The sequence below is a fragment of the Gambusia affinis genome, linkage group LG04 (genome assembly GCF_019740435.1).
Source record: "Gambusia affinis linkage group LG04, SWU_Gaff_1.0, whole genome shotgun sequence".
Lineage (NCBI taxonomy): Eukaryota > Metazoa > Chordata > Actinopteri > Cyprinodontiformes > Poeciliidae > Gambusia > Gambusia affinis.
This window is the reverse complement of record NC_057871.1, coordinates 23,856,702-23,876,437: the sequence shown is the minus strand read 5'-3', so window position 1 is coordinate 23,876,437 and position 19,736 is coordinate 23,856,702. Positions and strand designations below refer to the sequence as shown.

General features: G+C 39.1%; 1 protein-coding gene across 2 annotated transcripts; it reads left to right on the top strand.

Annotated features, from left to right (window-relative positions):
• The first annotated feature begins 4,736 nt into the window (after positions 1–4,736).
• On the top strand, positions 4,737–18,944 carry caly (calcyon neuron-specific vesicular protein). 2 transcript variants are annotated; one of them, XM_044114579.1, is made up of 5 exons: positions 4,737–4,940; positions 12,937–13,099; positions 13,744–13,863; positions 14,023–14,136; positions 17,349–18,944. In XM_044114579.1, the coding sequence occupies exons 2-5, from the start codon at positions 12,971–12,973 to the stop codon at positions 17,595–17,597; spliced, it is 612 nt and encodes a 203-aa protein (XP_043970514.1). In that variant the 5' UTR covers positions 4,737–4,940; positions 12,937–12,970; the 3' UTR covers positions 17,598–18,944. The 2 variants fall into 2 exon arrangements, with proteins under 2 accessions (XP_043970514.1, XP_043970515.1); XM_044114580.1 differs by lacking the exon at positions 4,737–4,940 and adding an exon at positions 4,961–5,124.
• Positions 18,945–19,736: the final 792 nt, after the last annotated feature.

Sequence of the window (19,736 nt, the reverse complement as noted above, 5' to 3'; positions counted from 1 at the left end):
ATTCAGTCAGACACGACTTTCTTCTTCACAGGCAACAACACCGTCGGAGGCAGGCAGGCTTCCTCTCACACTGTGAGCGTGACACCGCCATCTTATTACAGAAGAGCAAGTCGAAAATCCACTTTGATGTCAAACCAAAGGTCAAGATAATAAATGTTGGCTCAATTGATGGGTTGGCAGCGCTGGGTGGGGTTCCAGCGTTGGTATTTGGACGAGTGATCCCCAAAAGACTTGATGAACTCTTACAGTCAGTCACGGCCCAACAGGAAATCAGCAGGAGTTCTCTTTGCATGAAAAGCTTGATCCAAATCTGCTGACCAGACTGGTTCGCACTTTTTCTGTTTCTCTCTTACATGTGCAGAGTCCTCCGTTATCACTGGCACCGCTTGTGAAGACGCGTTCAGGAATGCTCTAAGTGACCCCATGAAGCCAATAGTGATTTTACTTTGAACCGCCTTGCTTTCCTGCTCACTGAACACGTTGAAAACATAAACTTGGGTTCTCTTTCCAGCTTTGTTTGCCACATTTTCAGCTGTTTCAGACTTTTTAATACTATGACTATGGATGTTTTTGCTGCATGTCGTCCCCCATCTCCCTGTGCTTAGACACTTCTTGTCTAAACTACGGTAAGTGGAGGCCACTAAAGCAAGGAAATCCAAGACATTCAAAGTTCTAAACAATTTATCCAGAAACATACAAAATAAAACAATATGTAAAATGCAATAGATGGAAGAAAATGACCATAAAAATGTCTAAAATTACGAGTCATTAAAACTATGTAGGGACTCGAAACAAGTCACAGAAAGTATGAATTTTAACAGACATTTAGATGAATTTATAGCCTGAGCAGTGTATTTAGTGGTGGATAAATATTGGATACATATTCTGAAGATAAACACACAACTGCTGTTTGTTTGTTTTCCTGTCTTTCCCATTTTGAACAGTTTCATGTCATGTTCTCAGCCCAGGAAACAAGAACGCACTGGATTAATAGTTAGAATTTCCTAGATGATTTTTATTTTTATTTTAAATGAAGTGGAAAGTAGCCGGTTACATTTTTCTTTACATTCTCATCCATGTGATGTTCCTAAATCGTGGTCATCACAATATTTAGATTTATGTCTTCCTGTGGTATTTTTTCCCCCCACATTGAATAAATGCACTCAAATTAAGGGATGGATTTTTCCACATTTCTCAGGATTTATGCTACTGTAATAAAACTCGGGGATGTCCTGGCAACGACTGGCAGCAATAAATGATATTTGTACAGCAACATCCACGATACGGTAAAAAATGAAATATGTCTGTGTCTCATCAACAGTATGCCAGTCATGTAAAAACACACGTGCCGTCAAATGCTCGAACTTTTTTCAGTCCCCCCATGTTTAGATGAAGCTCAACAGAAAATTGAAGGAAAATTACATAAAAAGAATAAACAGGAAACAGTCCAAGCATGAGCATAAAACACACTCTGGTAAAACGATGGGAGGAATGGTACCATAAAAATAAAAAAACATAATTAGGAGTTCTGAAATTATTATGGACAATTTCACATTTAGAGGCGCTCTGGTCGACTTACGCCAGAGAGGAGAAAACCGTTAGCAAACTCATCACTTTAATGCTAATTTTCACAATTAGGTAAACACAAACAATGCTCCGTTTTACTTTTGATTTATTCTTATTCCCTGATAGATATTGACAATTTTTGACAATCACGACTTATTTTGTTGTCAGTCGAATTAATCATTGTTATTCTGCGCCGTCTGTCCCTCACGTCAATAATTCACGTTTACTCTAAATATACCAAACAAACCGAGCTGAAAAGTGTTGAGAACTTTAACCTTGTTAAAGCAACTCCACCTGTACAGGACTCTGTGATCTGACCTCAACTCCTGACCCCCGGCGGTGGGATTTTTGCTTCAGCTGCAGCTGTGATGTACCTGCTATAAAACACTGCGACGAAACGCAGCAACGTGAAGAACACGTTCAGTTTGGCATCCAAACATTTGAGGTTTTCGGTGTTTCCTGATGCAGCGGAGATACAAACGATCGCTTTACCGGGAGGAAATAGTTTGTTTATCTGGTTACGAATGCCTGAAAACTGTAAATTGTAAAAATAAAATAATTTAAAAAGAAAACATCAAGGGGAGAAAACACCTTATTGGTTCAATGAAATCTTAAGTTTGTTAAATTTTTTAAAAGTCAGAGAAGCTTTTTTTTTTAGTTGCTCCTAAAAATTTCATTTTGTTTGAATTTTAAGGACTCCTGGAAACGTGGCAATGTTACAAGTTTATGTAAAAAAAAAAAAAAAAAAAAAGAATAAAAAAAAGTAATTTATTTCTGCTTTTAACAGCATCAGCCATCGTTGCATTGAATGTGGGATCAATCTGATCAGAGGAACGTTTAACTTGATTGTTGTTTCTATGATTTTAAAACACATTTTAAAGAATATTTTAACATAACTTAGAGTATTTCAAGGTTCCTGTTTTTAAAATTAACATATATTTTATTGCAGACATAAGAATAAATACATTTTTCAGTCTTTCTTTTCCTAACACCAGTAAGATTTTTACATTGTAATTTAGATGACAAGACAGAGTAATTAACGGCACAGGAAAAATATAAGACAATAGTATAGTAACTAAATATTAAATTTAAAGACGGCTGATTGTTACTTTTTAAAAAATTAAGTACAGTGTCGTATTGAGCCAACCTAAAAATCTGCATAAGTTATAAAATCAACTGAACCAAATAAATAAATAAATAACTAAATAAATAAATAAATCTTTTCACCTCCACAGGAAGCTGTTTTTTGGGGGGGGTTTTGTGGGGAGTTTTGAACTTGACTGTTAGACAGGTTCATCTCAGTGAATACACACTCTTATTGAAATGTTCATTTATTTTATTCACTTTGTTTTTATAAGTTAAACTCATATCTACTATGTAGTAGCTTACAGCGCAGAAAAAAAATCCATTCAGTGTAAAGAAAAATAATAACTTTAATAGCAAATAATACCAGTTTTCTTGTTGTTGTTTTTTTTTTAAAGGGATTTTTTTTTACTGTAAAAATGTTATGTTTGAATTTCACACAATCGTTGGTGAGACTGCTGACTTGACAGTTTTCCAGCAGAGAGGTGATTCTTTAGCAAAGGTGATCGCTAAAGAAGCTGCTGTACCCAAGCGTATGCCCAGAAAGTTGAGTGGGAGGATAACGTGTGGTGGAGAAGCAATGAAAAGCTGCTTTAATGCCCATGTCGTCACTGTGACTAATTGGCCAGAAAACAAACGTAAACCTCACTGAGAAGCTGAGGAGTACGATGAGACACACCAGAACCAACATGAAGGACGCCATCACAGCGACCTGAAGGATCCTTAAGACCTCAGCAGAAACCGCAGGCTGATCGTCTCCGTGTCACGCTGCACCGACGCAAGAATTCATGTAAAAAAGGAGCCACCTGCTTTCCAGTAGGTGGGATTTTCTGATTTCAGCCTGATGGATGGATGAGTTGTAGCTGTGTGTGGTGGCTGCAGTCCACACAGCTGAAGCTTCCTCCAGACTCATGAAGGGACTGCGCATCACGACGCTTCCAGTGTTTGAACGCCTTTTTTTTTTCTACCACATGTTTTCTTTCCACTTTCCCACTGATTCGCTTTTATACAAGACGTGTGTGAACAGCCAGATTCTTTAACTAGGACGTTTGTGGCTCAGTCTCCCAGTGGAAGTTGTCCATCGCTAATGACTGCTGGATGACTGCAGTGTTTGTGGAGGCCATAGGATCAGTGGTGTTTATGTAGTATTCTGTATTTTTATTTTTTAAAATCTAATTTCTAATAAATTTTTCAAAAGAAAAAAAAAGCCTCCTTGATTCTTCAAATATTATTAAGTTTTGTGCGTAAATTGCAAAATATAAAATTTTTGGTTAAACAGCAACAATTTTATCTACATTAGAATAAAGATTACACATAATGTTTATAAAGAGAACGACTCACTTGTGTTTAATGGAAGAGTTTGTGTTTTAAAAAATGAGAAAAAATATATTTAGTTTGTGAAAGAAATTACAAAAAAGATCATAAGCCTGAAAAAAGAACCGTTGATGTGAACCTGATAGTGAAAACAAGTAATAAATCTGTTAAAATGATACTTTTTGAAACTTCTATAATTAAAGTAACTCCAGTCCTGCATTAGTTCTGATTAAAATTATTAGATGGACCATATGGCTCCAGAGCTGCGTGTTTCAGAACCCTGGTGTACTTGACATGACCACAAAACTACATTTATTCATTGGACATCATTTTCTGAACTGTGCAGAATTATGAAATTAGTCCATATGAATTACACTTTCTTCAACCGATTCATTGAAGCTGACTTTAATGACATAAAAATACGATGAAATGCATTTGTAACTGATTCAGAGCTTACACAGTTATACTGCACTTTAAATTTGTACAAGTGGCAGTAATTGTTCAAAATATTTTTCAGAAATTATTATTGATTGTAAAGTTGTCCTTCAGTTGTTTGTTTGTTTTGGGTTTTTTTTTTTTTACATCTGACGTGTCACATTTACTCCTCACTAAGTCCAATAAATAACAATAAAATAAAACCCCTTATTAACAAAGTGTTCAGATGTATCCGATCAGGTGAGTCCACCTCGGACTTTTCAGTGGGGGCTCGTTCGTGTCGCAGCAACACTAATTAATAAACCCACGAGCCGATCACGTTCTGACGGAGCCACGGTCTCGTCCACGGAGAGTCGCGCGCACATTCGCAGTTCGTTTCTCCACGGGAGGACGGAGCCGCTCGGTTTATTTTCATTACATGCGCAGTCCCGTTCCTGAATCACTCGTCACCACGGCAACCTGCGTTCACGTCCCTCATCCGCCGCCGACACCGAGACCATCCGCTCCCGGGCGACTAGGCAGGAGATCCCCGCAAAGATACGGTAAGTTTTTCTCCCCCTTTTTTTTTTTTTTTTTTTTTTTTTTTAACATGCGGCACTGCGGCTGCTTGTTTGCGTAACCAAACGGGCTCGACCCGGGGGCTGAAGCGAGCCGGGCGGGAGCTGCCACTGTGCAATAAGTTGCTGAAATGGGGCATTTTGATTTCGGCTGACGGGAGTCGCGTAGGTAAATATCCTCTATTCGCGTTTCCGAAAAGCATCGAATCTCTGCGTTTCTGCGAGGAAATCAAGTGTTGCTCTTATAGCTCCACAGGCTAAAAATTGATTTATTTCAACTCGTAGACGTTTACTACTGCGACTCTGTGTAATTATACAGATTATATATAGGAAGCCGGCAGTAAAAAGTCACACCGAGACCAATAAATGTGTTTTATCAGCTCCCCCTTTTTTCCTGTCTCTGCTGTATGTCTTGTTGCAGCGCCCTTCAATGCACCAAGTTCAGATATGCATGAGCAGCGAACCGTGAAGAACTTGACAGAAGGTGCCAAAGACACTCACCTATTCATAGCACCGAATGTATTCTCCCTCAGACAGCTCTCATACCGTTTTTTTCGGCTCTAGTAACCTTTATTGAACAGTAAATTGACAAGAAGCAGAGAGGAGAGACGGTGAGACAGTCAGCTCAAGGTATATGAGAGTTAAGCGACTCCTTAGGCCCTCCACGCCACCAGGGGGCCCCCAAGAGCACCAAACTAGAAGGATAAAATGAACAATTTTTAAAATAACATTGAATAATTAAAATAAATGCCACTATACATGCATAAAGGATTTCTATATTAATCTAATAGATCTATCTATTGGTCATTTATTGGTTGCTGCCACTCTTGGGCGAGTGTAGTTACACTTCCTAACATGTTTACTGTAAATTTAGTGTTTGTCATCTGATGTTACTTAAATGAAAATACACATTTTTTTATTTTTATTTAGTTTGTTCCTTCTCTAAGGTCAAAATCATCAACAATAGTAACACTGGTAAGCTAATTAAAAATGACACATTATGGTACAGTAGCTTATGAATGATAAAGTGTCTGATTTTGACAAGTTGGTATGAAAATGACTAGTGTCCCAAAAAGGTTTTCCCTGAGGGGAAGACCCAAGACAGCACTGAAGCCCCTTCCTTTAAAGCCGCCCCTGTGAGACTTACGTACAGATCTAACTTAAAATGTTTGTTTTTATTCTTAAGAAAGATGACAAGTGAGAAGGAGATGTGATTCACAGCTCTCACAGAACTTGTTTGCAGCAGCAGAGTGTGGGAACACCGAGTGTTTGACAGCGGCACAGCTCATTTGTTCATCACAGATCCAGGATGATTCACCGTTCCCACATTTCACTCCAACTGTGGGGAGAAGAAAAATGGCAGTCAGCACCAGATGACCACGCTAACCGCCCACTCGTCCACAACTATCTGCTCGTAACCTAATATCTCAAAATTATTGCTTCGTTGGACAGAAACGTCTCCTTTTGGCTTCGATGATTTGAAAGCGTTCAAAATAACATTGAGTACTTTCAACATGCAAAGTTTGGTAGACAATATATTTCTGCATTTGAGCTTTTTCACATTTTGTCACTTTAGAGCCTTTGGTGCGTTTTACTGGGATTAAAAATGATTGATGGTTTTCAAACTGGAAAGCCTTGAGGTGTGCATTTTGTATTCATCATGAAGGCCCGTGAACACAGCAGAGAAAGTTGGGGAGGAGGTTAAAATAAAGTTAGTTTCTGAAACAGTGGAGCTCTGTCCAGTCCATCATCCAAATGTTCAGAGTTTGGCACAAGTGTTTATCTTTACCACCTTGCAGTTGGAGTTTAAGACGCCGTCATACACCTGCTTCAGCAAACCCACTCATCTGGTCAAAGCAGGCAGCACTGTGTGGATCATGTTCTTTGATTTCTCCAGTGCATTTAAAACAAGTCAGCCCGATCTGCTCTGTGAGAAACTCCAGAAGACACAGGTGGAGGCCTCAACAATCACCTGGATCCATGACTATCTCACAACCAGACCCAGACCACAGGTTGTGAGACTGAAGGGCCGCATGTCCAACCAGGTGGTCAGCACCACTGGGGATTGTACTCTCACCATTCATTTTTACTCTGTACACTTCAGGCTTCCAGCATAAGTCTGAGTTTTGCGTATACTTAGATGACTCTGTAGTTGTCAGGTGTGTCAGAGATGGACAAGAGGCTGAGTACCGAGAGCTGGCGGACCGATTTGTGTCATCTTAAATTATCTTAAATGTGAACAAAACAAAGGAGATGATTGTTGATGTCAGGTGAAATGAGGTTCGAGCGAACTATCATGGGAGAAGAAGTGGAGGTGGTTGAGGAATATAAATGCCTCCAGATGTGTTCATCTGGGCAACAGACTGGATTTCTTGAGCTGGAAGGAAGATCCTTCAAACTTTTAGTCTTCTATAAGTCTGTTGTTGAGAAAGTCATCTGTTCTGCCATCATCTGTTGGGGCAGCAGAACCAAGAACCTTAAAAGGCTCAACAAGCTGATGAAGTAGTCTGGTTCTGTTCTGGGGACGACTCTGCAACCTCTGGAGATGACGATGCAAAGAGGGATTCTTCATAAGATCAAAAAAATAACAGACAACCCTGATCATCCAGTTCATGAGTCTGTCGTTGATAAGCTATTTTTTGCGCTGCCTGGCCTCAGCCATCACCATCTTCAATAACTCTTTGAAGAACCTTGGATAATAGGATCTAATTTCCCTTTGGGATTGGTAAAAAGCTGTGAAAACCACAAGTAGTTTTCTTTCCTCTTCACAACAGTGCAGTACATTGTGTTGGTCTGTCACCTCCATTAAACACTCTGATGCTTGCGATTGTAACGTGACAAAGAGGAACGAAAGTTCACGTGGTATCATAATCCCTTTGTAAGGCACTGTATGTCTCCCACATGGTGACAACAAGCACTATGTTCACCGTCATGGCGACTGGAAGCTCCAGTATCTGGTCCTGCGTCATTAAAAGCACATTTCCTGCCCTTGGTGGACGGTGGCTCTCTTCCTCCTGCTTTGTGTATCACGGCTGTGAGTCACTGGCGTCATCGGGCCGGTGGGGTCCTTGGCTGGGGGAAGGTGTTGTGTTGCACTGTGTGAATGAGATAAGTGGCTCATCTCCTCTCTCCATTATTAGATGATCATTTGATGAAAAAAACAGAAATCACTATCAGAGAGAGAAAGAGAGAGAGAAACCTTCAATATATTGAGGATAAGAGATTATAGAAGAAGATGCGGCGTAAGTGGATGAATCACTCGCTAGTTATGAAACATGTTTACTACAGGTTGTTTGGGAAGACAGGAAGAGCAGGCTGTGCTGTCTGACAGTGTTTGTCTCCAGGCTGTATGATTTTGATGACCATGATCACTGAGTTATTAAACATGCAGTTGTTGGAACCATGGCTTCATATTTCAGAGGGTTCTGCTATATGGACGATTTCGCCAAAATCACGAGTCCAATGGTTAATCAAGCTCTTCATTACATCTTCATATAATGGTGCTCACTTACAGCATTCTTACTCAGTCTGTCCACATTTTATCAGGCTACATCCATGAATAGATTCTAAATTGTATTTAGGTCTGGACTTTGACTGGGCCATTCTAACACAGGAATTCGGTTTGATGTGGCTGATATGGTCTCAAGACTCGTGCAGCTTGTAACAGGTTTTCCTCCATCCTTCTTTCCACCAGCTCTAATTATCTTCCTTGTCTCTGGTCTAGAAAAGCCTCTTCACACTCTGCAAAAACACAAATTCTTACCAAGTCTTTTAGGTCTAGTTTATACTGCAAGTATCTTTGTATTTGCACTAAATACTGAGATTTAGTGCAAACCTAAGACAAATAAGTTGTGTCTTGTTTTCCTTTTGAATAAGGCAGAACTGACATAGAAGTCACTTTTCAGCACAATATAAGAGCTTGTTTTGAGTCAGTCATTTCTTAATATTGATGAAAAAGTGCTATTCAAACAATCTGCAAGTGGAACAAGACATTTCTCCCACATCGCCACTTTCCTAAAATAATGGCCATAATCACGTATGACTAGTACGTTTTTTCACTGTTGTGATGTCATACCCCTTCTTGTTTGGACTTGTTGGTTTCTGTTATTCCCTTGCATTGATGTCTTATTTGCACTTTCCCTTATCCTGGTTTATTCCCTCTGTTAGTTAAATTGTTATTCTGGTTTTTGGATTTGCTCTCTTGTATTCAGTTTTATCTTCCAGACCTTGTTTATTTGTTTTTGCTCAGTCTGTTTCGATTCAGTTTGCTCTTAGTTCATTTAGATGTTGTATTATTTGGATCCCGTGTTTAGTTCATTTCTTCACTTTCATTTTGCTGCTTCCCCTGTTTGTTCTCTCTCACTCCATTGTGCCATTCTCTCTTCCTGCTCATCTCTCAGCTGCAGCCTGTTGCTAATCAGCAACAGGCTGGATGGTTGGTTCTCCATCCAGTGATCAGGCTCGTCGGTATTTAAGCTCCATTTTGTCAGTTTCATTCTATTGTTGTCTCTCTTGTGGTCTGGTCTTTGTAACTCTTGCCTTTATTAAACCTCCCTTCATCTGACTGGGTGTCTGTATTTAGGTCTTCATTTTGCACCAACTATGACAGATTAACTAATTATTGACAAGCTCCTATATCTTGCTGAAAAGTTACTTTTAAGTGTTCAAACATGTGCCACATTTTCTACCCCAACATACTATTGTACATGAAACAGTTCAACCTCATCTGACCAGAGAGAGAACCTTTCTCCACGTTTGCTGTGTCCACTACATGATTTTTGGCCAACAAGTTTGTATTTTTTATGACTTATTTTCAACAATGACTTTCCTCTGAGATCTGCAGCTCCTCCAGAGTTACTATGGACCTATTTGTTACTCTGATTAATTCTCCTCTAAAAGTGTTTTTCTTTTCCCTTCTCATTTCACATTGTCTTGGTCTGTCACATAAAATCCCCTTGAAATAAATAGCATTTATTGGTTTTTACCGTGACAGAATGTGGCAAAGTTTAGAGAGGATGAACGCTTTTGCGAGGCTTCAACACGTGTCAACGTCCACAAAGGTCCGACAGATGGCAGCTGAGGAAATATTCAAAACTTCACATCTGTGAGCTGAGACTGAGGATTCTGCTTTTAGTCATGCATTACTGGCAGGAATGGTGCCAAAATGTCCACAGCTACGTGTGGAGGTAATGCAGCTTTTTAAAAGAGGCAATTCAGGAGATTTCTTGATAATCACTGAACAGTCTGAGAACACAGAGAGCACGACTCAGCCCTGATTGCTATGTGAAAATAGCCTATAAATCAACATGTTTCCAAATATTCCCAGCAGCAGCAGACCTTTCATGAAGCTTTCGCCTGAGAAAGACAGGAAAGTCCCAGTTTCATCCATTTCCTCTGGAAGATGTAACAGCTCTGTCTGTGTGCCTGGAATTTACATCAGGATTAAAGCTTTGGCACAAAACTGCTGCATTTCTTCTCAACTGTGAGGAACAAAAATGGCTGCTTTCCCTTTGCTCATGACGCATAGGAAGTTGCCTCCGCCTGCTGGCGTGAGGAAACCGTGATGGTTAGTCAACATACCATCGACTTTGGAATTACTTAGAAACAACAAAATTAATTTAGGCTCAATTCGGTTCATTTATATGGTGTCAGTTTATAGTACAAGTAATTTCCGTTTAACCGAATAAATAACTACGGGGCGTTTTTGAAATTTTCTCCACCACAGTTGGATTTGTTTTGCTCAGTTTTAACTGAATCATCCATCAATCACACTTTTATTTTATTCTACCAATAATAAATGGTTTATGTTATCTGCTTAAATCCTGTGGTTTTTGCAACAGACCAAACCTTTATATTTTGCTTCCAAGGCTGTCTTTTAAATGAAGTCAAGGTCTTTGACTGCTTTTCTCTTAAGAAAAAAACTTCAGAAGATCCCATAAATCTGAGTAGAATATGAAAAGAAATATTTTGGTTTTTTTTTAAATGTAAAACCTCTGAGTTGTTCAAAATTTATACCTGTGTGTGGTTGGTGAAATTGAACCAAAAAATGTATTCAGAGTTAAGTTAGTATTTAACAATATATCATGAGTTTATTCACTATCTTTCCTGATCTTATCTTACCATTAGGGCTGCACAGTGGCGCAGTTGGTAGAGCTGTTGCCTTGCAGCAAGAAGGTCCTGGGTTCGATTCCCGGCCCGGGGTCTTTCTGCATGGAGTTTGCATGTTCTCCCTGTGCATGGTGGGTTCTCTCCGGGTTCTCCGGCTTCCTCCCACAGTCCAAAAACATGACTGTCAGGTTAATTGGTCTCTCTAAATTCTCCCTAGGTGAGTGTGTGCGCGCATGGTTGTTTGTCTTGTATGTCTTTGTGTTGCCCTGCGACAGACTGGCGACCTGTCCAGGGTGAACCCCGCCTCTCCCCGGAACGGAGGAGAGGAGAGGAACCAGCAACCCTCCCGAACCCATTAGGGAAGAAGGGTGTAAAGAAAATGGATGGATGGATGGATCTTACCATTATTGTCTGTTTCTTCCTGACAGTAGCTTGTGATTAGCCTTAGCATGCTGCTGAACAGCAAAGTTCACTAACGCAGATATTATATCACCAACTTGTATCAATTTATCATTTATTTCCAATAATACGAATCCAAACAAGCAGCTTTGCTCGTCAATAAACTTACATCTTGCTCCTGCTGACCATGTTTTTACGTAAAGAAGTTTGCTAACGTGAAAGCAAGCGTTAGCTTGTTTACAATACAATATTTCTTCATTATCAGAACAAGTCTAAACTTTGTCTTGTATTGCGAAACAATTGTTTACATACAGATAGCGACAGAATCTAAAGTAAACATGGTGCGATGAGCAGATGATTATGTTCAGCATTAGGATGTACTGATGTACAAAAAATTTTCTCAGTTTAACCTTATAAACTGTGGAGCCCTATAGGCTATCTATGACTTAATGGTTAAAAGAATGTGAAAAGCTAATCTTAGCATTTTGTTATTGTAGAAAGATTCATGAAGTTTTTCGACTGGTTGGCCGACAATCTTTTGTGTGCGCTCTGTTTTACTATGACTTGTTGATCATTTGTTTGTGATAGTAAACTGTGGTTCCAGTTAAGTGCTTGTAGAAAAGTGTAAAATTCATAAAGTTAGCACACTGTTTTTAACAATGTAATCTTTAATGAATATTGTTTCAGCTGTTATATCTGAGGATAGAGCAGGTGACATGACACAGATGGTTGGGGAAAACACTGGTATGCTAGATTAGCATCATATTCTCCATGGCTCTTAATACGGTTTTGAAAGCCATGTGCACTGGCCTAGCAAGATGACACAAAATCGCTGGACGATAAATGTCCTAGAAGTCATTGCGATAAACAATAATATTGTTGTTTGGAGACCATTTTCAAGTATTTAATGATAATAAACTTTCAATTCTAATGGAAACTTAACAAATTTGAAATATCCAAAATAAATAAACGGAATAGAAACAACAAGTAAAATGGACGCTGACATCTCTGTGAACCAAGTTGTCCTTCAAAATAGGGTTAGTTGAGACCAAAGCAGCAGAATGAAGACTTTTGCCATCCAGTTTTAGTAGAAAGAGAGAAACGAGAAAAATAACAAATCACGCAAATAGAAATTCAACTCGTTTTAATTCATTATGCGATTAATTGATTTATTGCTATTTGCGACAATTAGCAATTAGCTAAGGTGGGCTCAACAACTACATTCAATTATTTACGGACGTACGTCTGTGAGAAAATATCTGCAGAGCAGCTGAAAAAAATCACAGAAAGTACACCAGCAACTGGTGTTGAACTTCATCTGTGAATCTGATCTGATTCTGTTTTCTGACTTGCATAATATTACCATATTACGCTACTTTCTTGTGGGGGTTTTTTTGTGTGTTTGTTCTGTAGTTGGATAAAAAGCTTACAAACTGAATCAGGCTGACCTGAGCTGTCCGTCCCTGTCGGTTAGATCTGTTCAGGCCATTCCAGGCAGCGGAGCAGCCATGGTGAAGCTGGGTACTAATCTCTCCGATAAGCTGGAGAAGCATCCATCTGCAGATGACGGCTTTGATAACATCCCCCTCATCACGCCGCTGGAGGTCAGCCAGCTCCAGCAGCCACTGCCTGACAAGGTAGGTCTGATTCACTTAGCGACGGGTTCCTGTCCATCTCCGTGTTTCTGTTTTCCAACAACCGTTGTGATTTCGACTTGGCTTCTTTTTTATTTTCTTTTTTTTTAAATCTCACTTTGCTACAAAAGAAAATAAACAGATTAGCACTCGACACAGAAATTCTGGGGCAAATATGAATAAATTTCCCACTAGTACACTCACCGTCCCTTCATAAGGCCGCTATAGTCTGAGCTTGCTGTGTTTACCGCTCCTTTCGCTTCGTCCCAGCTGAAAACCTTGGCATCAGCCCACGCAACATAAACACTGCTGTGAATGCATGATGAAAGCAGAAAGCCTTCAGTTTGTAGTTGGATGATGTTTTTAGTTCAGCAAAACGTTCCACTGATGTGGAAGCTGGTCGGGAAACATCATGAAAACACTCTACAGTCCCCAAACGTCCTCTTAAGGGGCTGCAGTAAAACTGATTGGTTTTGCAAATGTGCACTGTTTGTTTTACAAGTTGGAAAACAGAAGTCCAGATTGCTGGTGGACACATCATAGTAACTCTAGAGCTGAAAGAAAGAGGAAAACTCACCCTCGGAGATGAACGGAGGTTGCGGTCGTTTTCCCGCGCCGCTCAGTTTGCTCCCTCGTCTCGTCTCCAGGTCATCGTGAAGACAAAGACACAGTTTCAGCTGAAGCAGCAGCAGAGGAATAGGCTGTACGTTCCCAACATCAAGAAGCTGAACATCAACTTCTACAACGATGTCTCGGATAAAGTTAAGGTACAACATCACGCGCCAGGAAGCAGAAACCTGATTATATGAGTGTCTGGATGTTTACTACTTAAGTTTAAAGTTTAAGTTTAAGTTTAAAAGACGGATTGAGGTTTTCTAAATCGACATGTGTAGCTTATTCATGCACTGTGTTTCTGCGTTGTCCAGATCACAGGTCTGATCCTCATCACACTGGCGTTTTTGACCAGCCTGCTCCTCCTTCTCATGTACAAAGCCATGTGGTACGACCAGCTCACCTGCCCAGAGGGGTTTGTCCTGAAGGTGGGCTCAACAACCACATTCAATTATTTACTGACAAAACGTACATTCAAAACCAGTTACACTTAAAAAAAAAAACCCAACCTTACAACCTTTGTTCAAAGTTATCGTCCCTCTGAACCAGGCAAAATGTAAGACGTGCTTTATGTTTTCTAGCTGCAGCAGAGTTGTTTCATAAACATCCAACACACTGACTGACTGGGGACAGAGAGGACACCGAAACACTGGGTCACGGGAAAAACACAGAGTAGTTAAAGACCTCCATCAATAGTTTCATCCAGGAAAGAGGTAGATGGATGAAGTGACTCAGTTGATCTGCGTCTAATCCTTGACTTTAAAAAGATGTGCGTTAAAAAGCAGAGAGTTGTGGAATTACTCATCTGGAGGAGAAAAGAAGACAGCCGCTGCATTTTCCATTACAAATGTGCGTAAAATTTTTTCTACAACTTTCTAATGTAAAAAAAAACCCACACAATTTTGCAGTTGCGGTGTTTCCTACTGCGAAATTGGAAACACCGCATCATTATTGCTAGCAATCGCCAATGCTGATTTCTGCTGGAAAATTTATAATAATTATACAAGCTTAAGTGTAGGTCAACCAGGCGACATCGCAGCGCCCACCTCAGTGGTTTGTACTGAAAATAATTTTGTTTTGCCACCGTAATTTTAAACATGCTAAAGCATAAAGTTCCTCCAAATGTCTCAAAGTCGAGGCACGTCACCGTTTTTTTATTTCCTTCTTCTTTTACACTTTCTTTCAACATAATTTTATACTGAAATTATGTTGGCACAAGCAAAACTTTCTCCCAAACACTTCCCAGATAATGTTAAAGGTTTGATTATACTTTGACACACCGTTAAACTTAAATTAATATCTTAAGGATAGCAGGACAGACCTAATGTTTTTCTACCAAAAGCAACACTAACAAATGTTTAAGCCTTGTTATGCCAGATTGGAAGAATATGGTAAGAGTTGGGGCTGTTTTGGTTATAGTGGCTCGTTTCTCGCCACACCTTCAGAACCGTCACTTCAGAGAGATTCCTCGAAAACTGGGGTTGAGAATCTAAACTCATTATCTCCCAGCGACACCTTGGAGGCATCATGCACCGCGCCAGCACTGCCATGCATGTTAAGCTAAAGGGCCTGTCACGCAGAAGCAAACCACAGGGTGGGATAGACGGAGACAGAGGGGGGAAGGGAGCGATGGATCCTGCTTTCTGGTCAGACACAGATTGGGATGCCTCCTGTGAATCAGAGGGGTCTTTAATTAGGACTCAGCATGACTAAACTGTGATTAAAGGCTTAACAGAGGGTTGGGGGTGAAGGGGAGGGCGCAAGGAAGAGGAGATGAGGGGAGAAGGAGGAGAGAAGGAGGAGAGGACCTTTGGCAATGCTTTTGAAGTTTTTGCAGGTTACAAGTTTGGCTTTTTTCCCGTTAATGCATTGTCTGAGTCATTAAAAGGAAACAAAGAGACATATGGTTTAGTGTGCTTTGGAGGTCAATAAATCCACCATTTCACACACTTTTCTGAGCAAGTCTTACGTTTACCTTGATAGGTTGCTCTTGGGCTTATGAGACAGACACCATGTGGCTGACACAAGTTTTATTTGTTGTTTTGGACATCGAATAACTTGACGGGAAAACAATGTAGAGTATGCAGACCTGTGAATTCTTTGCCTCACTTTTTTGGAGTGTTATATTCTATTTAATAAGGGCTTCTAAACATACTAGTTGCGTGATTAGATTACATGTGTTGGTGATCTTCATGGAAAAGCAGGAGACATAAATAGTAAAAGCGTTGTGAATAAATAAACGGAAAATGGAATTTTTTTATTTTTGCTTTTCATCAAATGTAAATGTTCACCAAAGCAATCGCTAAGATAACCAGAGGAATTTTTCAAAAAATGTATTATATGAAAGGGAGAGATAGCTACAGGTGTCATGACATGATAATTTAATATCATGATTACTGTGTGAAAATTAATAGCATTAACATTAGAATGGTATTGTTAAAATATCTACAAAATATACAAAACCTATATTAAAATGGTTAATATAGGTGATCCGGTGCAGAAAAAAGTGTTATTATTAATGCTGCTATTATTAGTGGTAGTATCAGTAGTAATATTTGAGGTAGTACATCGTATAAGAACACATTTGAAGGATATCATTAATAAATTATGTCACTCACAGACAAATCTGTGTGCAGACCAAGCACACATTGCGCTCTTACATTGTTGTTTTTACAAGCAAATATACTACAGGCTGTTTTAATTGGTTTCAAAATATGTTTTTAACGGTCAAAACACAACATCCACAATGACACTTTGGGATCTTCTGTCCACGCAATATTCTCCCAAACGTCTTGATGTCAAAATGTTTATTTATCAAATGTCAGATGGATCTTTGCATTTTTGCGTGGTCAGCAGTACTTCAGTGCTTGAATCTCTCCCATCGATTTTATTTTGAAAAGCTTACAAAATGAGTTTTTTAGAGTTATTCCCTCCTGAAAAATGTCATCAGCTTTGTTTCCCCATCTGTTTTTGAACTTTCTCAGATTGGAAGTGTTGCCGTTTGAGCTCTTTTAGCCTACTTCGTGTTGTCAGTCGGGTCCTTATGAAGGGATTTCTCATTTCTTCAGCCATGATAGTACAGCTTTGAAAAATGTGGATAATCACAAACATTTAGAATTTACTAAAGAGGGACAATAACTTTTCACATGTACTCACCTTCCTACTGACTATCTTTGTTTAATAACATAAAAGCAAAACAGAGCTAGTAATTTTCAAGACATTGTAAGTGTTTTGTTGTTACTGAAGTTTTTGACATTTAAAGAACTTTACAGATGTGTATTTACTCACAATGTTTTTTTTATTGGTATTATTTACTGGCTATGACAGAGCAATAGGGCCATGTTAAGAAAATAATATTGAAAAAATACAACAATGAGAATAATGTAATAAAAAGTCCTAGAATATAGTGAGAATAAAGTCAAAATCATACGGGTATGAAGTCATAAAATTACTAGAATGAAGTCGAAATAACAAGAATATTCCGACTTTATTCTCGCAATATTATGACTTTATTCTAGTAATTTTATTTTAAATGTTTTCTTTGTGTGACCAGTATGAAAGACAAGGCAACCCAATTAGGACTCTGTCATAACTGGGTCCTAAAGCAAACAGAAGTGTTTCTTTCTTTCTGCCACAACAGCAGAAGCATTGCACCCCCGCAGCTCTGGAGATGTACTACACCGAGCAGCAGCAGCAGCAGGAAGGGGAGGAACCGGGCACCCGCGCCGGTGCCGGTACCGGGCTCTACGCAGCTCTCAGCCACCTCAACCAGGCCAAGAGAACTGGGCCTGGGTTGATGTCGCAGTGGTTACCAGTAATCAGGCAGGAGGCCGAGGAAGCCAAAGAAAACAGCGAGCCTCTTAAAGAAGACGTGGAGGGAGAGGATTGAAGGATAAAATTGAGAAATATTTTATCAATGATGGCGTGAAGATGTGTGTGCATGTATGTATTCTTGTTTTCTGCAGGTATTGGGGACCATAACCCGACTACCAACTTATGAGGACCTGTTTTTACCAGAGCAAATAGCTTAGGGGAAAAGGAGATTTCTTTGGGAAATCTGATTTCATTACTGGTATGACTGTTTATTTTAAAATAGCATTAGGTCTGTATTTGTGTTTTTGCGTAAATTATCCAAATCTTTAAAACTACGCAGTCTCTTAATATCTGCAGTGTCGGGTCAAATCGTTGTGTTTAGAGACAGAAATGGGGTTCACTATTAGAGCGCGACTCAAAAATGGATTTAAACAAAGTTTGCCATTTTGCATTCTATATTTGCATGCGCTCATGTAAATACCCCAAACGCCATCATTGCCTACGGGCAGATATCCAGAATATGCGTACTTGCATTCATGGTTTCATGTGTACATACCTACGCTGCATAATGTGCACTTATGTGTGAGAAAGTAGAAGGTGAAAGCAAAGAGGCGGCGTGAGATTTTTGGGAGGGAAAAGTGAATCAAACACGTTTCTAATCAGATCGCTGCAAGTCTTGAGCGCTGACATCTTGTAATTTGTTCGTTAGTCTTAGAGCAGAATGCTTAAAATAATAAATGAATGTGCCCTGCCCAGTTATTACTGTTTTAATATTTTAATTTCATACTAGATTAGGCATAAATTACAATTTTGTACTGTTTTAATAGGAGAACATTTTAAAATATTGTCCTGGATTTCTTTTGCGAATCACATCTACTTTCTTTTTAAAAGTTAATTGTTGTAAACATGTGAAGGGGATCTGACGATTCCAGAGCCATAAGTCAACTTAATTTGAACAATCTTATGTTACGCACTGATATAAGCTTCTTAAGGTATTGTGAATGTAGCTATTTATGTGTTCCTGCAGACAAAAATTACATCTCTATAACACTGTATCTTTATGTGTGTTGTCTAGATGTAAACACAATGCAGGGAAGTGCCATTGGTGTTTTTGCTTCTTTTGGTGTTTACATTTTCCATTAATTTTCTGTTTTTCTTAGAATATTACCTTTGTTTTTATTAGAATAATACCTACAGTGTTACATCAAATGAATGTGTAAAATAGCAGCTTTTCTCTTATAAACAAATGTTATTCATGGGTATTATGCTTGCACTTAGAGATCCACTTGATTAATTTACCACACATTAATGTTTCTCTCTTGAAAAATAGTTTTTTGTAAATAGACATCTTAGCATAAAGGACGTCATTCAAAGTCAGTCTTAATATTGTTTTCGAGAAATAAACAGCTCTTGATTGACAAAATTGCGTTGTTTGGTATTGCTTTGTTTGCCACACATTTTCCACCTTAAAGTCAGCTCTGTTACAAACCAAATAGAAATAAAGTGTTGCATTATTTTGCTCTAAGATAATACTACTTCATTTGTTTACAGCTCCATCCATCCAATGGAAAACTGCACTAGAAAAGCTTCTTTGAGATCGACAAGCTGATTTTATGCTTTGATTTTATCTTCCTCATGATTTTTTCTTGGCTTTAATAGAAGATGTTCCTTCTGTGACAGGTGACTTTATACACATTATGCAATGTTTTTACCCCCAAAAACACTGACATGAAAGTCAAGTGGTCCATGAGGAAACACGGGCGGACTGGCCATCGTGAGCACTGGGACTTTTCCCACTGGCCTGGCCCACATAGTGACCGCTGAGAGTCGGGACCAAAGGCTCAGTTTGGATTTTATTGAATAAAAAACCAATCTATTCCATTTGAAATTTGGATGCCCTGTCGCAGGAACACGCATTGCTCAAAACAGACTGAAATATGAAAGACAAGGCAACTTTTAAAAATAGGTCAATCACATTGACATGTTTCTTATCTATGAACACCCTGAAAAAGTGATTTTTTTTTTTTTTGCTGATTAATACAAAAAAATTATGGTTTTAACCACTTTATCTAAACATGTTTGAGTCAAATGTCTAAAGTCGGCGCGTGATGGAGTTTATGTTGTTTCTACCAACAATGCAAACACTTTCTGTGACATCAAATCGCTGGAATGGGTGCAGTCTAAGAGATAGCATAGCATTTAGCATCTATTATCT

Coding starts and splice junctions, on each gene's coding strand:
- caly (XM_044114579.1), top strand. CDS start 12,971: ATGGTGAAGCTGGGTACTAATCTCTCCGATAAGCTGGAGAAGCATCCA. Junction 13,100..13,743: donor AGCAGCCACTGCCTGACAAG/GTAGGTCTGATT, acceptor TCTCGTCTCCAG/GTCATCGTGAAGACAAAGAC. Junction 13,864..14,022: donor ATGTCTCGGATAAAGTTAAG/GTACAACATCAC, acceptor TGCGTTGTCCAG/ATCACAGGTCTGATCCTCAT.